We start from the raw sequence: 19,028 nt of genomic DNA, 5'->3' as shown, positions 1-19,028 counted from the left end.
ATTCAAAAATAGAGGTTTTTTTTACCCCCAGATTTATTCCACTCTTGCCCCTCAGACCGACATCTTTTTCTTTAAAAATTTGATTTAATTATTTAATAATTTTCTTTAAAAATTGATTTAATAATTCAATACTAAATCCAGTCAGATTCAGTAACATTTCTCCTGCTGGCTCCAGTGAATATATTTCAGATACAAATGGCATCATTTCTGACCATCTAGTATTTCCTCTTTTGGAAGGTGCGTCGTACGAGGTATATAGGGCCCGAGAATAAGGGCTCTGAAGCTTTTTGTGACTAGTCATTCCTTCTGGAAAGCTGTTATCTTGACAATTCCAGCAATTGATCTGAACATTTTATAGAGGCACTTGTGATCACTCCGACTGTACTGCGAGGAAATCCCAGTCCTGTGGTATATACTGGAGCAGTTTTCCTCAGAACAGCACTGAGACCATTCGAATGGATGGGGATATTTCTTTCATTAAGTTGTATTTACTTAGTTCTTTTGCTATTTCTGATTGCTCTATTGATTATCAGTACATTTTGTTTTCTAAAGTATCTTCAAGTTTACATGGATTTGGTCTTCCTCTTCTTGTGGCCTCTTTCCTTCTCTCTCCAGTCTTTTCCTCCTTCTCTCTTGTTCTCATTTTCTATTAATCTCTGGATTTCTATGTTTTTGGTTATGACGATAACGACCATGTAAAATGGTTGTATAGGAAGGGCCGTGCACCTTTTTCCCTTCCTCACATACCCTTTGGTTTTTAAAAAAATGCTATTTTGAATGCAGTATATACCTTTGCATAATTTTGTACAGCTAATAATAATTATGGAAATTTCTGTTGCAAAAAAGTCCCCACAGCTTCAGTTTTGTGCCAGAAAACCTTTTGTGTAAAATCCCTTGCGTTAAAATCCCTGCTCAGGCAAGATCCCTGCTCTCTGGAGGGATGTGATACCAGGGTTGGGCTCTAGGAGGCAGAGCTATGGCAATGTATCCCCAGAGGACACCAGGAATGCGAACCACTCTCCTGTAAGGTTCTCTGAAAATGCAAAGGTCAGGCTGGAGAAGCCAAGTTCAGTTAAAATAGTGGACACAAACACGTCTGGAGGGCTGGCATGGGCACAGAGCCAACTCAGAGAACTTGGGAGCCCCGCCTGCAGAACTCTGGGCTGGGGCCATTCTGAGAGCTGGGGGTCACTGAGATCCTTATAATCATCAATGGTGTAGTCTCCTGTGTCTTACTCTGCCTCTTGTCTATTGCATCCCATAACCCCTCCACATTTGGGGCCTAGGTGGTCTTTCTAAAATGTATCTTTGCTTTAAAAGTCGCACCTTGGCTTCAAACTTCTACTGCCCTCCCACTGGCTAGAGGATAAATTCCAAACTTCTTTACAAATTTGTAAGGTCCTTTGCCATGGTAAACCCTGCTTCCTCTCCAGGTTTTTTCTGCCACTAAACTCACTTTCTTCTCACTTCTGCCATTTCTCTGAACTATTTTTTTTTTCTCTGCACATGCCATCATCTTTCTGTCATTGTATATGCTGCCTTCCTGCTCATCCCCCAGTCTGAGCTTCGTTTGGACGGAGCTTCCTTTAGGAAGACTTCCTGCACTTTCTGGTTTCCCTGGACCAAGTAAACAACTCTCCTCTAGTATAGCAATTGTGTGGGACACGTCTATTGGATTTTCTCTTTCACTGGTGGGTTCAGAAAACCAGAAGCACATGGGTAGAGAATGCTGGGTGTTTGTCAACAGTAGAGACAATATAAATAAGCCATTTATGCCTTATAAACATGGCTACCAGAAAACCCCCCAAACCCAAAACTAAAAAGCCAACAAAAAACGTAATAGAATGTGGCATACAGAAAACGATCTTCTTGGGGCTCCTGGGTGGCTCAGTCTATTAAATGTCTACTTTCAGCTTGGGTCATGATCCCAGGGTCCTGGGATCGAGCCCCACATCAGGCTCTCTGCTCAGTGGGGAGTCTGCTTCTCCCTCTCCCTCTGCCTGCTGTGCTCCCCCCAGCCCCCACCCCGGCTTGTGGTCTCTTTCTCTCTGTCAAATAAATAAAGAAAAGAAAAGAAAAAACCAAGCTTCTTAAAAGTTCTTAAAACTTAAAACTTCTTAAAAGTTTTAAAAAGTGTTCCTGCATCCCGCTTGGCAGTTGGCTATAAATCATGAGTTTTGTCTGTGGTAAATAACTGGTTTATGCCAGATCCTCCTGCTGTATCCAAGTAGCTGCTTGTCATCTGCTGCTTGATGGAGATCAAATGATCCTGGTAGCACTGTGTGTTGTCTAAGAGTCTCTAGGTTTAAATGAAGGCTGTGTACCCTTATCTAAGAAAAGTACATGCCTGCTGACATCAGGCTTTTACCATCATTATTTTGGAAACTCAGAGACCCATGTTGATTATTATAGAAATTTTCAGATGGAAGATTGTTGTATTGAGAAAACAAAATATTTTCCCAGTCAGTGAAAGGAGGATTTGGCTAGGTAGTACTTTAGAAATAGATCTGGGCTGAGATTAATTTAAATGCCACTCCCATGCTAAGTATAGAAATTAATGACGATTCCAAACAGCTCTAGGCTGTAAGACAGGGAAGCAAAGTTATCTTTTAGAAATGTCATTGACAACAAAGTTGTACTAGACTAGAATCAGGGTTCAGTTGATGTTCTTTTCCAGAAAATTAATGTCTAGTGACTTTATTAGATGTTGTTTCTCTTACTTTGATCTCCCGTATTAGATACACTTTCATTCATCTAACCACTGATTCATCCATCCATCCATTTACCTATTCATTCCTTACCCTCCCACCCACCCATCAGTCTGCCATGTTTCCTTCTATCCATCTCTGCATCAGTCCATTTATCACACAGTAAATCTTTTGTAAGCATCTACCCAGAATGAGACATTCTTAGTTACAGAGGAGATTAAAGAACAAGCAAAACAGTCTCTCTTCTCAAAACGCTAAAGGTCACTAGTGGACTCTTAGATCACCACAGCGGGGTCCTAGATAGACTAAGGGTAGACTATGAATGTTGCTGTGCACTGGAAAGCGTGAAGCATGGTGCAAACAGTGAGGTGGGTGGAAGGGGGACCTGGGGTTGTGTGCAGGGGAAAATGGTGGCTCTGGCTAGAACCATAGCTTGGATAAAGGGACAGAGGTTCTTCAGTGTCAAACAAAAGAGTGTGGAGAAACTTTGGTGATTTCTTACAGGGGAAAATAATGTGAAGGCTAACTAGTCTTTAGGAAGATCAATCCAGTCGACTGGGGAGATGGATTGGAGGAGGGGAGAAGAGAGAGATAAGAGGCAGAGAGACCCGTTAGTGCTTCAAGATAATTAGGTTGGCTCTGATCTGGGTCACTTACAACACATGGACTGGGCCACAGTTAAGTTAGGGGACTTTCCCATTCAACCTCCTCAGGTATGGTCACATGTCAGGATAGAAGAGAGAAGTTATGGTTATGTTATTCTTTTTGGCTTATGTTTAAGGTTGACTTTCTCCTAGATATTTAGGAGAGGGATTTGTTTATTCAAAAGAACTGTTCTTGAGCTAAGCATTCAGGTGGCTTTTGCTTAGAAGGAAGATAGAGTTACCAAGCATGAGTTGGAGAGTGGGGGAAGGAGAGGCCCTTTCTCTTAGTAAAATAACATCAACCTTAGAAACCAACCTTTGTCCTTGCACATACTAGTTGTAATATCTTTTGTGTAAGTACTGTGAAAACAAATAATTGACTCATTAGTGATGTAGCTTTGAAACACAGCATACTGGATATGGAAGGCTAAAACAGAGGTGAAGAATTTTGGAACAATTCTCAAGGTCACTAATATGAAAGAAAACAAAATTGGAATCATGCAAAGTATGGAACAGTAGATTCTTTTTATAGAGCGATAGAATGTTTGTAAGTTACTTCAGAGAAAAAAATGTCTTCACTGTCTTGGAAGACAAATTGTTTCAACTCCCTGCATACATCAGTAAACACAGCACATATATGAATAAACTTGCCCCTTTTTGGTAGTGGGCCACTGCAATGCTTTCTTCAATGTTAAGAAAATGTCTTGTCCCCATGAATTTATTATCCCTGCATAGCCCCGTTGAAGATAACCAACCTCAAACCTCATTGCAGAAATGTTTTCTGGCTACCACTGGATTTTCAGTCTCTCAAGAAAATTGTCCTAATATGTTGAGCTCAGCCCAGGGTTGGCTGCTTGTTGTCCCCTGAAATGCACTAAGCCTTCGGTTCATAGAATGATCTCTCAGATCTTGAGGGCTTGCCCAGCATTTCAGACCAACTGAAAAATTCTGGGAGTCAAACTCTTTTTCTACACTGTTTTTATGTCAACTTCTGTATTATGTATAAAATGCACATGTCTTCATGGAATAACACACATTTTTATTACTAAAAAAACCAGCAGCCAAAATGATACCCCACCACACACATGCATATGCACTCAGTTGCAAAAAGGCCAGGAACAAACATTTTCAAATGAAGACAAAGGTGCCTTAGGAATCACTGCTAAATCATTGGGACCCATCGGAGAATGAGGACACTTGCAAGAGAAGGCAGAGGGGTTTTCTCTTCCTGGAAACGGGGGCGGTGGGGGAGATTGAATAAAATTTGGCACTTTCTCAGTGTAACAGCTGTGCCTGTCTCCACAAGAAAACACCATCAAGCAATTCGTGAATTCATGTTAAATAATTGCTCTTCACGTAAGGTGACTATTGTGTTCTGTCCCTCATTATGAAAATCTTGTGGTCTGATTTTCAGCACATTTAATCCTGTTCAAAACCAAATTAAACTCTGAAAGCATATGTTACTGTAAAGTATGAGTCACAGACTGTCATGATATTTTGCAGAAGATTATTCAGCAGCTGTCTTAAAAATAAAAAAGCAAAGAGCTACATCTACTCTCTGCTTGTTATGTGCCAGAGCCTATATTAACTGATTCATGGGCCAGCATTAGGGGAGTGTGGCGGGAGAGGCAAAGCTTTGCATTCAGAGGGTCTGGGATTAGAACCCACAACATCACCTTTTACCAGAGAAGAGAGCTCTCCTGATGGGAGGCCTGCTTCACTGTCTAGAAAATGCTGGCAAGAGATAGTTGGCTGAGCCTCCCCTGGGCTGACCCTACATTCCCCAGACAGTGCTGGGAGAAAGGGAGGCTGTTAAAAAGAAGTCACCTAATGGCTCTGATGTCTCAGACTGTGGCTTCCTCCCAGTAGCAGGGTTGAGTGGTTTAAAGGACACGTGAGACAATGTGAATATTTTGTTACAAAATGTATTAATTTCATTGACTTGACCAGAATCCGCAAGAAAAGAAAGGGGTCTCTGATGCCAAGAAGTTTTCGACAGGCATGCTTGGATTTATAATATAAACAATTACACCCTTCTAAATATATATTTTTTATTGTTTCTTTTGGTTTCCATAAAATATCCCCCACCCCCCCAGAGAAAGCCTATACCCCATTCAGGGTACAGGGCTACCTACCTCGCCAGAGTAGGCTTGTTCGTGGCCATCTTTATCACCATGAACATCGTGGTACCCTAGGCTACTCTCATTGCTGGCCGTGCAGCTCTTCTTCAGCTGAAACCAAGTATATACAGGTCTGCTGGGCTGCTGGGGTTGAAATCATGAAGTGATCCTTTACTCAAATCCATTACCTCTTACAGACCCATGTGGTCTGACATTCAGAGGTCTCCACTGTCCTTGTATATTTGGTGCTCCTATTTGGTGAAGATTGGCATTCTCTCAGATTGTTAAAAAAAGTTTCTTTCTCAAATAAACTTTAACTTGTGAGTCAAAGAGCTAACGCATGTGGATGCCTGGCACATGTAGGTGTAGGTGTTTGATAAATGTTTGCTTTGCTTTTGTTATTAGTCATTGGAGGTCACAGAGCTAGAAAGGAAGGAAGAGACAAATGAAACATGTCAGGCTCCAGAGCCCATGTTTTACCCGCCTCACATACGACTCAGCCTCTCCTGTGAAAAGAAAAGCCAAGTTCACTCTTTTGATATAGAGATTGGTATCTCTCAAATTTTGTTCCAGTTTATCTGATAAACACTACAGAGTGTGTTTGTATCACAATGATATTTATTTGGTTATTACTGTATAGTTGAGGTAAAATAATCTTAGTGTTTAATTGAAAGGCTGTTAATAAAACAGGGCTTGGCTGTGTTCAATGCATTTCTCATTTTGATTTTGAAATATGACATTTTGCTTGTGCTCATTCAAAGGTTAAGAATTTGGACCTAGTTAAAATGTTAGTGAACAGAAAGAGTTCCAGAACATGTGATTTATAAGGCTGGGGTATCAGATGGTGTTTGCTGCCTTGGTAACAAGTCCAGTTGTGGCCCCTGTGTTTATGTGTCATCTTACTTAATTATGCTCTACAAACTCAGAGCACCCTAGTTAGTTGTGAGGGCTCATTGCCCTGATCACTCAACCCATTATCAGGAGAAATAATACTGGGCTCTCTTATGACCTGTATTTATACGAGTAGGAGCAGTGGATGGAATTCAAATGATCAGGGTTTTTTTTTTTTATGATTTTATTTATTCATTTATTTGAGGGGAGGGGAAGAAGGGGGAGGAAGAGAAACAAGCAGACTCCCCACGGAGCATGGAGCCTGACTTGGGGCTTGACCTCATGACCCATGAGATCATGACCAAGATCCGATGCTTAACTAACTGAGCCACCCAGGTGCCCCTCAAACGATCAGTTTTATGTCCTTTTTCTCTCTCTCCCCTTATCTTTATCACTTTCTAATTGTCCATATCGTAAATTTACTTTCTGTAATTTTATTTTTGGATAATTTCTGTATTTTATAGTACCTGATGATACTATCAAATGGGAGAAAAGAATAGAGGGTTCTCTAAAGAATATATTGCTATAGTTTTGTGTAATCAAATTGACAGTAAGTCCTCCTTGATCATTCCTGCTTTTAAAATGTGTGCTTATTGAGAAAGATTAATAGGGTTAAACATATATCCCTCTTAGAAGAGTGTTATTGCTATAAAAGAGTGATGATTTTTTAGGTACACAGAGAGTTGATTAGTTGCATACGAGCTTGTATCATGGATAAGACTGGTAAATGAATCTGCCAGTGTTCAATCGAATGTTCAATAGAACGGACGAGAGAGGTTGGGAACCACAGCATGGTCTTTTGTTGTTCTTCCATCTTGAAAGGAATTAAGATATTAGTGAAAGCTCCTGGGGGTATATTTAGAGGTATTTTGAGGAGAGATTTTAGTGCAAATCCCTTATTTAGTAGCTGAGTATCCTTGGGACAGTCAGCCAATCTCTCATCTGAAGAGAGAGCATAATACCTACTCTGCAGGGTTGTTGAGATGTACTCAGTAAGAGCTGATCCCTCTTTTTCCTTAACCTAGTGCTTAACTTCTAAGACAGTGAATGGATGTGAGTTTAGAGAGTCTTCTACTTTTAACCAGATTTGCCAGACAAAGGTTGCTCTGATCCCTATGGTGAGATCCTCTCTGGAAGTAATTGTCAGTGGTGCCAGTCTTCCAGCTGTACTTGCTGGACAATGTTACAGCCCCAAATGTTCTTCTTGCAGCTCTTCTCTAGGCATTATCTAGAACAAAGATGGTAAATAGAGGCATACATTCCTCATCCACATGGGACTTGGCTGTGCTGTTCAGAATCATGCAATCAGTCATGGTGCTCTTTCTCTAGAAACCTGGAAAAACTCAATGTCCTGATAACATTCCAGGCAGCCAATACCAATTGATCTGAGTTGATGTTCAGGTTGGAGGGGATTTACTCTTCTGACCAAACAGCTCTACAGGAAAAAATTTATAGCACACACATTTGAACACAATGATGGACACTCAGCAATAGGCACAAAAATATTTCTACCTTTTATTTACACAAGTACAGAGAAATTAAATGAGTTACTTGAAATCCCAAGTTGGCTACAGAACCAGGATTAAAACTGGGGGCTCTTGATCTCAAAATTAAGGCTCCTTTTGTCTAAGTTTTCACTCTGTGCTTATGAAAAGGTTGCCTCCCTGCCAATACTACATGCTGGATGACAAGATGGCAGTAGTCCTGGGGGATTCAGATGTCAGCGAGGATGTTGGATTAAATGGTTTTGAGGATGTCTTCTGGGCTCCAGATTCTAATATTCTCCCAACACTGTCACTGAGGAATGCAATTTCCTAAACAGGAAAAGTCTCAGGAAGTAAGTTCCATGTCCGGAGCTCATTTATAATTACATATACAAGACGCTAAATAAAATTTTGGTTAATTAGCTTTTCTCTGGTTTCATGAAGCACAGCTAGTACTTCTGACCATGTCAGTGTGTTTGCTCATTGAAAGGTTGTGAAAATGGTGAAATTTGGAAAGTAAGGATTGCTCTATAAATACTTTTACTCTTTTAAAATCAAGGAGCTTCTAAATGCATGAGAGTGATCATTTTCTTCTTGGTAGTGGAGAAATCTTATTCCTCTAAATATCATTTTTAGATAGGCTCTGTAAGAAAGTTGGCAATTGAAGATAATTCATGACATATCAGAAGTGCACATCTGTCCGTTTCTGACCACAATGAATATTAAGTAGATTTTCAAGTTTTTTATTATGGGTAACACAGTGATGTTCTTATTGAACCTTAAAAGCCATAGTGAGCCTCTCTTGTCTCCCATCTTCCCCTTGCAGCGCTGTAAATCCAACTTCTGCCTGTCCTATTGTTCAGAAAAAAGCAGCCATATTGTGCTGATTGGTATTAAATTAAAGCAGAAAGAGAGAGACACAAATGTGGAAGCCCATCTTACCAGCAGGGATACCGCTATCTTTTATTTTGCATTTTGGGAGGGTCAGAAAGTCATGACAGGCATCTGACCTCTGATAACCTCTTTGGTGCTTCTGTGCGCAGTTTTGGGGGGAAGAACTTAATTAAATACAATTGAATTTCCCTGCTAACATTGCCACTGAAAAGACTCCTTTTAAATGGCTTGGTGTTTGCTGGTGAGGAACAAACAAAGATGCTTCTTTTGTTCCTCAAAGAAAAGTTAGCATATGTTAGTTAAGGATTTGTGATTTCTTTGACTAGACTGGCGGGTTCCTAAAAATTCAATGAGTCTTCTGAAATGAGACCCACAATAAAAGATAAAGCATACAACTAGCTAAAACTCTAACTCTTCTTATGCATGATAATTATGGTGGAGGTTAGTGTTTTTAAGACTTCACTATGTTTTTTTGTACTCAAAGAAAAATGAGGACCTTAGATTTATGATGAAGTTGCTAATATTTGGCCACAAAAAATATAACTGGTTTGTCTCTTGGATTCTCCAGCTACCAGAAGAAAAGAACTGCCGGCAGTTGTATATCTAGTACTATCTGTTAGGAAACCATTAACAAGAGGTGTTGACAGAAAGAATATGCAGTTTTTGGTTATGAACAATTTATCATGCATATTAATGCTGATAGGAAGCTCATCTACAAGTTACAGTTTAATAAAAAGCAATAACCATATAAATATGTGGGTTAAAAATCCATTTTCCCATTTTGATAATGGGAAAGTCCATTTTGATAATTACTAGGTAGTTATTTGTTATTCTTAGGGTTCTGAAATCAGAGGAACTGAAGAATCAATTTTATAATCAAGACCTAGAGAAAGAGTGGGTTATTTTGTTCAAGTTTGAGTCTTAGTGCTCATTTTGAGAGGAATCAGGTTTGTGTCTTAGATGCAAAGAATCTTTTAATCCCACATGATTTTGTTTTCCTTGAAGAGAGGATTAGAATGAGAAACTGATGCTTTTGAATTTAAAGTTGACTATTGTGTGTCCTAAGCCTACTTCCTTGACTCACACCCTCTTCCACTATTTGAGCTTTCTCAGGTTTCTCTAATTATTTAGAGGGTGAGGGGAAGTCAACACTTGACCCTGCTGACCTGTCTGGCTTCTGTCTCATCTCTTGTTTAATACTCAAGGTTGAACTGCTAAAAGTAGTGTGTGCTACACCCACAGCTTTTCTTTCCATGTCACTATCTCTCTGGAGTCTAGTCTCTAGGTTCACCCATGTGGGGTACTATGTACCCCAGCTGAAGCCTCCAGCTTTGGGGCCACCATGTTAGGTTGAAAGCATGTACCCTTAGCAAGGGTTCTAAGCCAAAAGGATAAATGGAGGCTGAAATCCAGGTGCATTTGCAGCTCCATCAAACCCTGTCATGGGGATGTATCGGTGAAGAGAGGGCAACATTTTGTGTTTTGTAAATTGCCTGAAGGCTCCACATTTCTATTTCCCTATTTCTATAAAGAAATGCTCACACCCCATCATGGCAAATGTAAATTTTTTTTTTTTTTTTTTTTTTTTAGTAGCAGTTAAATGACCTAAGTGAGGATTTCAGAGTTCTCTCTTGGTTTCCATTTTCTCTTCCAATCTCAAGGAAAAGCAAGTATTTGCTTTTAGCATAGTTGATCCCCGAGCACTTTGCAAATGTTTCCACAAAGCCAGCTGCCCTTTATAGATCCCCCTGGGAACCTTTCTTTTGGTTACTAACCCTTAAGCACCCACAAACCCTATTTGTGAAGATATTTGTCATACGGGAAGGGTCCATGAATCTTCACATTTTCAGAGGAAAATGCTTAACTTCCAGTTTGGAAAGCTCTGTCCTTTGGCCAGGACCTTTAGGCTTGCCTGAAGACTAGCTTCTCCAGCCAAGGGAAGACAAAAATATGCAAAAAAACCAAACAATACCTCTGTAGTGTATATTGGCTCACTCTGGTAGGCTGGAAAACTCTTGAGAAAATTCATCTTGAAAGGTTTCTTGGATTTTTTAATAATTTTGGAGCTAAGTTTCTGGTTATGAGTATTGTAGTCACATGGAATCTCAAGTTCACTTCATTTGCTTCCTCATAGTTCAGTACTGATTCTTCCCTGGGACTTTCTTTCATCACACCTCATTCTGCTCTTTCCCCTGGATGTGTTTAAAAATGCCAAGTGTTAAAATGAATAAAGGACTATAGTCAAATACTAGGAGGAATCAAATTGCAAAAATTGTCAGTGGCAGAGCCTCCGTAACTCCTGAGATGCAGTGCTGTCCAAAAACCTGATTGCGGATTCACATATCTAAGAGGTAGTTCAAATATGTCGACTCTGTGTGTGTGTGTGTGTGTGCACGCGCACACGCATGTATGTTCATGCCTGTGTGCACAAACAGAAAACTTGAACTCTCCAGCCCATACCACCTGTTTTCACATCATTGTTGTCACAAAAAGGTTTTCTTTCTTTCCTTCTTTTAATTAGCTGAGCTGTCCTATTTTTCAGTAACTTGCCTCTTCCCTAACATACAGGCCGTAACCGTATTTCTTTTCATTAGACCTGGGCCTCGTTTGTCATTTATACCATACTTTTGCCTTTCTCTTTCATTTTGAAAGAAAGAGAGGTTTTCCTATTATTTTAGAGCAAAGCACCTCTGGTTTATGTGGCGACTCTTGTGGCTTTCTAAATGCACTTGATTTAGCTTTCAATGTGTAATTACTGCCAAACAAGTTAATTGCTTTATAAGTGTCCAAAATTCCCTGGTTTAATTTTGCTTTCATTTACCAACCTTCATTATACATCCACTGTTCAACATAAACACAAATGATTGTTAATGAATGCCTAATGCCATATTCATTAGAAAATCAGGTTAATGACTGGCAATGAATATCCCAGCTCCTTTATTCTTCCAAGACATTTTTTTTTGCTTGTTGATTACAATAGTTTTTTTTGTTTTTGTTTTTGTTTACAAAGAAATTCTACCTGCAGTATAGGCTTGCTTTAAAGTTCAAGATAAAGCTTTTCTAAGAAATCAGAAAACCCCAACCCCTGATTCTTTCTGCTTACCTATGTCTTTACCCTTCAGAAAGAATCTCCTATAAAATGGAATAGTCAGAATAAACATCATTCCCTTGGACTATTGGCTATCATAAAGCCTTATTGTTTGGACAGCAAAAGTCTCAGGATTTTTGTATACAGGCGTTCAGGTGGTGCACTGAACAACTTGAGGAGGTATTGTTTGCTTTGCACTCTGAATGATGTGGAATGTGTTATCCACAATCTGAATAACTCAGGCAGTAGCCCTGAGAAATCTGCATTGAAATATGTCACAGCAGTGTCACTTGGGAAAGCATTCAGTGCATGCTGCTAATTGCCCTAGACAAGAATTACTTTCCAGAAGACAATCAGATATGTGAAGATACATGGTTGGAGTGCATGGCGGAAGGTCCATTGAGGAAGAGAACTGAGGTCCACATCATGGAGACGGGCCGATTCTTGTTTTGTAAGTGAGACCCCTTCCCTTTCTCACAGATGTGGAGTTGCTTTCCAAATCAAACTTGACAGCTGGGTTTTGAGGGCCATTTGTGTGCTGACAACAGAACAGAGGATTATGTATGGGCTTGAGCACAGAACCCAGGTGCTAAAATTTGGTCACTGGCTGGTTGCTACATGCTGGTGTGGACTGAGCAGTATCTAATAGGAATGTTGGTGATGTAGTATTCCTTCCAGTTCTTATGCTCTGTGACTCTTTTTTGGTATCATGAGTCAGTCCACCTACATTCTTTAAAACTATTGATTGGATGCTTACCATGTGCTTGGCATGGATTTGATGTCAGGGATATTGTATTGCACACACATTTCCTGGTGTTGTGGGAAGAAAACAAGGGTGACTCAATGCCCCAATGCACTTGTCAGGTAGCACCAGGGTGGTATACTTAGTCGCTCAGTGTCAGCACTCTGAAATCTTGTTATGCTCCCCACTCTTCTTTGGATCTTTTTTCTTTATTCTTCCATCTGGAAACTTCTACTTCTCTTGCCACAGTCCTTTTGTTTTGGTATTTTGATCTCAGAGACACCCCTGTCTCTCCCAGTTTTGTCTCTTTTTGGGGTTCTGTTTCCATCAGCTGAGTCTGCATCATCTATAGTCCTTGGCTGCACCTATGTCTGTACTCCATGTGTCTGTCCCTCATAATATTTAGGGTCACTGAACTTTCGCCTTAATTTGTGTGGTTCTCTGAGTACTAATTCTACCTTAGACTCTTTAACTTCCTCAGGGAAATCATGTAGTAGACTAATTGTTTTCCTGGTGTCTGGACATATGCTTGTAGCCTGGTCATAGATCTGTTAGGATATTGTCTTCATGACAACAGGCTTTGCAGGTCAATGAGAAGCTGAGGCATGATTTTAGCAATTATTAAACAATAAAAGTTCAAGGACCTGAAGGTTGTGACTAAATAAACAAATAGAATATATCAAATTGAAAAGCAGAAGTATGAAAATAAATCCTGACATTATCTTACCGAGGTTTGATATTTTAGTATCAAAGTTCCAGGATTCTATACCATCGGCACATCCTCAGGGTGACCCCCAAATGGACCTATGGTAGGAATTGTATATTTGTATCAGTCAGGTTTCTGCTATGATAATTCTGCACAGCAAACAACTCCAAAATCAGTGGTTTTCAACAAGCAGCATTTGTTTCTTATTTATGTTCTCTGATCTGCTTGTTGGCCATGGCTCTGCTATGCTCAGCAGGGACTGGCTTAAGGCCATGGGTCTAGTCTATTAGATTTGTCTCCTTGTTCTGGGACCAGTGACTACTTGGGGCATGTTTTTGTGTGTTTGTTTGTTTGTTTTCTCCTAGCTAAGATGGAAACATAAGAGACCAAGGCAAACCCTGTGTGTACATTTAAAGCTTCTGCTCCTGTCATGTGTGAACATGTCACTGGCTAAAGCAAGTCATGGGGCCTAGCTCAACATCAATGGGACAAGGAAACACTTCATTTACTCAGGTGGGGAGGACTTCAAAGCCACATGGCAAAGGATATAAATGTTTAAATCTATTTCATCCTACTATATTACAAGGTTCTCAAAATACTTCATTTCTCTCATTCATAACATTTGTTCCAGTTGAGATTTTGCATTTTTTGGTATGATACTTTAGCTAATGCCTGTGTTTTCTTCTGGACCTTGAAGGTAGGAATCGTGTCTGTCAGGATTCACTGTTGTTCCCCCAACACCTAGCACAGTGTTCTGGAAGATATCAGGTACTCAATGAATGAAGAGCCATTGTTCAAGTGAATTAGCTTCTAGTGTCCCTAAAAATTATCACAAGAATGGAAATATATCTTTGTGAGAATTACTGGTGTGATACTAAGGCCTTGTTTCAAACCTTTCAGAAATCCTCTCGCTACATTTCCATTGTGAGACCTGCAACCCTATGGGAGAGGAACATATCCCATGCAAATGTGAGTAAGTAGAGTGGTGCTATGCAAAATGGTGTCCATAGTGGAATTGTTTTGGTTTCAGTTGCTGGATGCATAAGAAAATTTGTATTTTGCTTTTACCTTATAACTGGGAAAGATTTTCTTTTAAATTTCAAAATAAGGAGAACATTAAAAGACATATCCTATGGAGTTTTGGATCTCTGAGATTTATAGTACATTTTTATCTTTTCTATGCGGATATGTAACTGAGAAAATAACTTATTCATTGGATAAGCAATAGTAGAAGTCACCGCACATTAGGTGTGTGTGCAGTGCTTGTGTGTGGCACAATGTACAGAAACTGGGACAATAATGCCATCTAATATAATCAATAACAAGAAACGACTGAGTTCATCAAGTGAAAGACTGACATGTTTGTCATGTTCTCCCCCATCCCATATTCTACCCATATAACATATCTCATGTTATATGCTAATGACGTCCTGTTGGTGAGAGCCACAGTGTTTGTTGCTACAGCATGCAAATGCATGTCTATAAATGACTGCAATGTGCACATGGAGATGGTCGCCATGGCTGACCTGTCCAGTTGTCATGGAGCTGTGGGAACTTCCCAGGTTCCTCCCACCAGAGCTCTGTGGACAAAAGTAGGATCTGGAAAGAAAAAAACCTTTCAACCAACACTTAAATTTACATCCAAAGGGCTCTAATTGCCTTCATTTCCTTACTATTTACCACACCAGAATGGCAAAGCCCTTTGGAGAGGACCACACAGCTCACTGACACTGAGGAAATCACAAAGTCCCAAGCATGTGTGGAGAGGGCCATGCTAATTATGTCTTCCAGAGTTTCTGCTTTCCAAAATTTGGGAAGCAGGATTGCTCCAAATTACTACTTGTGGAGAAGTAGCATATGATAACTGCAAATATTCAAGAGAAGAAATCAAGAGATGTGAAAAATCATATTCTAAGAGTAAAGAAGAAGGCCAACTGTAGGAAGAGGAGAAACATGACCTAGTTGCAAAAATGTGACCTGGTTTTCTAACTGTTCTTATATACCACTAAAGCACAGAATGTATCTAAATAAGGTGTCTGAAATATGCGCTTCTACCAGTCATTTTTCCATTTGGGCTTCAAGAACCTCTTAAGAATTAACCAGAGGATTCCATGACTTTCAGCATGGACTGTGTTTAGGAGGAAACAGACCCCAATGAAGTCCCTCTATTTCACCACTAGTATTTTAAGGCTCTAAGAAGGCAAAGCTTTGTGGAAGGGGATCACAGGCCCATTCACTTGACAAGGAGTGACACACATCATAGAGAGGATTGGAGATTGCTAATTAGCTTATACTATAGAGGTAGAGCCCTTCTCAAGCTTATAGACGGTGCCACCTGGGTGCCTAGCGCGCTCTTCTTCCTACAGCTTAAGTGAGCACCAGGAAGCAAGTGCAGGCCTACATGAGATCAGGAGGTTGACATAGCTGGATCCTCTTTCAAATTGTTTTGTCCCCTTTTTTTCTTTCTCTGTTTTCTTTTCCTTCCCCTTCTCTTTCTGCATTTGTGTGACTTTGGAGGAATTATAGAAGAGGACTAAGAGATTTTGAGATGTGTATCTTCTAAAGACTTCTGTGTTATTTGTCATTGTTTTATTATACTGACTACTATACACTTTATTGCATATTATATAGTATAAATTGTATATTATATCTTGTACATCATATACTACATATAACATATCTCATATAGCATTAGATATCATATCTAATATATTGCCATATATTACATATATTACATATTGAATGATCTCTATTTGTATGTGTATATTTTCTAATTCCATGCATGGTATATTAGATTTACTGACCACCTATGTTGGTCAGAAGGCTCTTCTGAAAGCAGCAGTAAAGAAAAACTCTTTGCCTTCCAGGAGCCTGTCATATAATGAGGAATATAAATAATGGATAATTAAAAAACAAAACAGTAATTGCAGGTAGTGAAAACTGCAACGCTGTGAAGAAGATAAATAGAATTAATCAGGTCAAAGATGATGTGGGTGGCAGGAGTATATGGCCTTAGTTAGGGTACAGTGGTCTGGGGAGTCCTATGTAAAGAGGTGATATTTGAATCTAGTCCAGAGCTGTGAGAAAGAGACACCCAGGTAACATTCTGGTTCACAGAAAGTTCTTGGAGGCAAACTATTCCAAGCAGAAAGGACAGACTGAGACAGATTGGGTTTAGAACACTGAAGAGTGGACAGAATGTGACTGCACTGGAGTGGAGACTGGAGTGGATGGAGCAGTGGCAGGGGCCAGAGCACAGAGGGCCTCCTGGCCAGTGAAAGGACTTTGTCTTCTACATGCAAGGCACAACCTGTAATGAGAGTTTATTTTATAGCAGGAGATGAAATGATCTGATTTATTCTTGAATAGGTTCAGTAGGTACTATATGCAGGATGAATTTTTGGGAAATAAGAGACCTTGAGTCCCATTAAGAAATTCTTGGATTGTATCAGAGAGGGGAGACAGTGGCTAGGACTAGGTTTGTAGCAGCTGAATGAGTTGGAGGAGGTAGTCAGACTTCAGAAATATTTTGGAGATGGAACTGAAAGGCTATCATAATGAATTGAATATGGGGTGTGAAGAAAAATCAAGGAAGAGTTTTGGACTTTTGGCCTAAAACCTGGGATGGATTGTGGTGGAGGTGGTGGGAATCTTGAGAATAGGTTTTTGAGGGAGACCATCAGTGGTTGCATTTGAAGAATGCTAAGCTTGAGATGCTTAGTACTTAGTATCTCGGTAGTTAGAACTTAGTCTCATGGTCAGACCTTGCTGCAAGAGGGACAGGGAAATGTCCGCTTACTGGGCACATCATAACCTCAAACTAGGGTTCCAACATAGAGGATGAGAGGAGAATGGATGTGGGGGTAGGTGCCTAACAGTATCTGCCGTAGAAATAATAACAATACGACCCAAAATATGGTTTCTAAAAATAATTACTCTGGAATGATTCATGAGCCAAAGAAGAAATAATGATGAAAAGTAGAATACTCAGAATGGAATGATAATAATTTTAAAAGTGAGAGATGCAGCTAAAGTGGTTCTTAGAGGTAGACTTATACTTTAAAAGTTATCATAGAGAAAAATGAAGGTTGAACAATAGAGAGTGAGGCATTCAATTTAAGGAGGAGTTACTCAAACAACAAAATGAATTCAAAGGAAGCAGGAAAAAGGAACTAATCAAAGTAAGAGGAAAAAGTCACCAAAATAGAAACCAAAAAGTACAGTTAGAGATAATTAACAAAATCAAAAACTTGCTATTGGAAGGAGTGTATAAAATAGATAAACCAACCAAGATGGATCAAGGAAAAAAAAGGAGAAACAATATTATGGATGAAAAGAGAAACGTAAGTACTAATACAAGGGAAACTTATAAAACCTGGAGTCAATACTATAAATAACTTAAGTGAACAATTAAAAACACACTATTGAATCAATATCCAGAAATTTCCATTTTCTCAAAAATAGCAGGCCAAGAGTTTTGAGGCTGAGTTATTAAAATTTCAAATGTCAGATAATCCTTATATAGAGGAAAAGGAGAGCCTCTTCTAAGTTATTTTTTTTTTGAAGTTGGCAAAACTTTTAAAATAAAATGGGATACTATGGATTAATCTCATTTATGAAGACTATTATATTAAATACTAGCAAAATCAAATTCAGTAATGTATACAATAAAATATATCATAATAAAGTAGAATTTATTCTAGGGATACTAGAAGAGTTTCTTATGAAAAAATCAATTCATGAGATATATAGCAAGAGACTTACAGAGTAGAATCATATAACCATGCCAGTGGATATGTCAACATTAATTTATGGGAAATAAAGCCTCTTTTATGAAAATGGGAATAGAAGGGAACTTCCTTAACTTGAAAAAAATCTATAAAAAACTACAGAAAAAATAATTAGACTTAATAGGGAGCCTTCGGAAGCATTTCTATTAAAGTAAGGGAAAATAAGAATGTTTACTATTATTGTTTCTATTAAAAAATGTCCTGGGGACCAAAGCAATGAAATATAAGAAAAAAAAGATATAAAAAAATTTTTGGGGGGGAAATAATATTGATTATATACCTTCAAAATCTAAAATTATTTCATAATATTAAAACTTATAAATTATTAAAACCAAAATTATAATTTACTTTGGAATAGGTATAACAAAATATTTGTAAAGCATATATGGATAAAAGTATAAAGCATTACTTAAGTGTATATAAAGGAGGGTCTGAATAAAGGAAGAGATGCTATGCTAATGAGTGAGAAGATTATCATGGAATTTTCCTGAAGTTAGAGTGGGTCATACAAATTGCATGAAAGAGAAAAGACTAAGAGTAAATGAGAGAGTTATGAAGAATAAAATGTGGAAACTTTCTGACCAGATATTGAAATTTTTATAAAGCCATAATAAGACAGTGAGCTCAAGCAATGGCTGATGGGGGCACCTGGGTTGTTCAGTGGGTTAAGCATCCAGCTCTTGGTTGTGGCTGAGGTCATGATCTCGAGATCATGAGATCGAGCCCTGTGATGGGCTCTGCACTCAGCACGGAGTTTGCTTGACATTCTTTCTCCATTCCTCTCCTTCCTCCTCTGCTCCTTTGCCTGCTTGTGCTCTCTCTCTCTCTCAAATAAATAAAATCTTTAAGAAAAAAAAAAAAAGAAGAGGCTGATAGAACATAGTAGAATACATACTGCTTTCTGGAAAGGATGACTTTAAGTGGTTCCCCATTTTAATCATGGAGCCATATCAATGATTGT

At 39.0% G+C, this 19,028-nt stretch overlaps 1 protein-coding gene across 1 annotated transcript in view; it reads left to right on the top strand.

Moving 5' to 3' along the window:
• Positions 1 to 19,028, top strand: part of C8H12orf42 (chromosome 8 C12orf42 homolog) — a 148,898-nt gene that overhangs the window by 52,387 nt on the left and 77,483 nt on the right. Inside the window, 1 exon segment of the mRNA XM_059186689.1 lies at positions 14,178 to 14,246. Within this exon segment, the coding sequence (XP_059042672.1) occupies positions 14,178 to 14,246 (69 nt within the window).

This window comes from Mustela lutreola, chromosome 8, assembly GCF_030435805.1.
Source record: "Mustela lutreola isolate mMusLut2 chromosome 8, mMusLut2.pri, whole genome shotgun sequence".
NCBI classification, from domain to species: domain Eukaryota; kingdom Metazoa; phylum Chordata; class Mammalia; order Carnivora; family Mustelidae; genus Mustela; species Mustela lutreola.
Note: the sequence above shows the minus strand (reverse complement) of the source record. Positions and strands in the feature narration are given on the sequence as shown.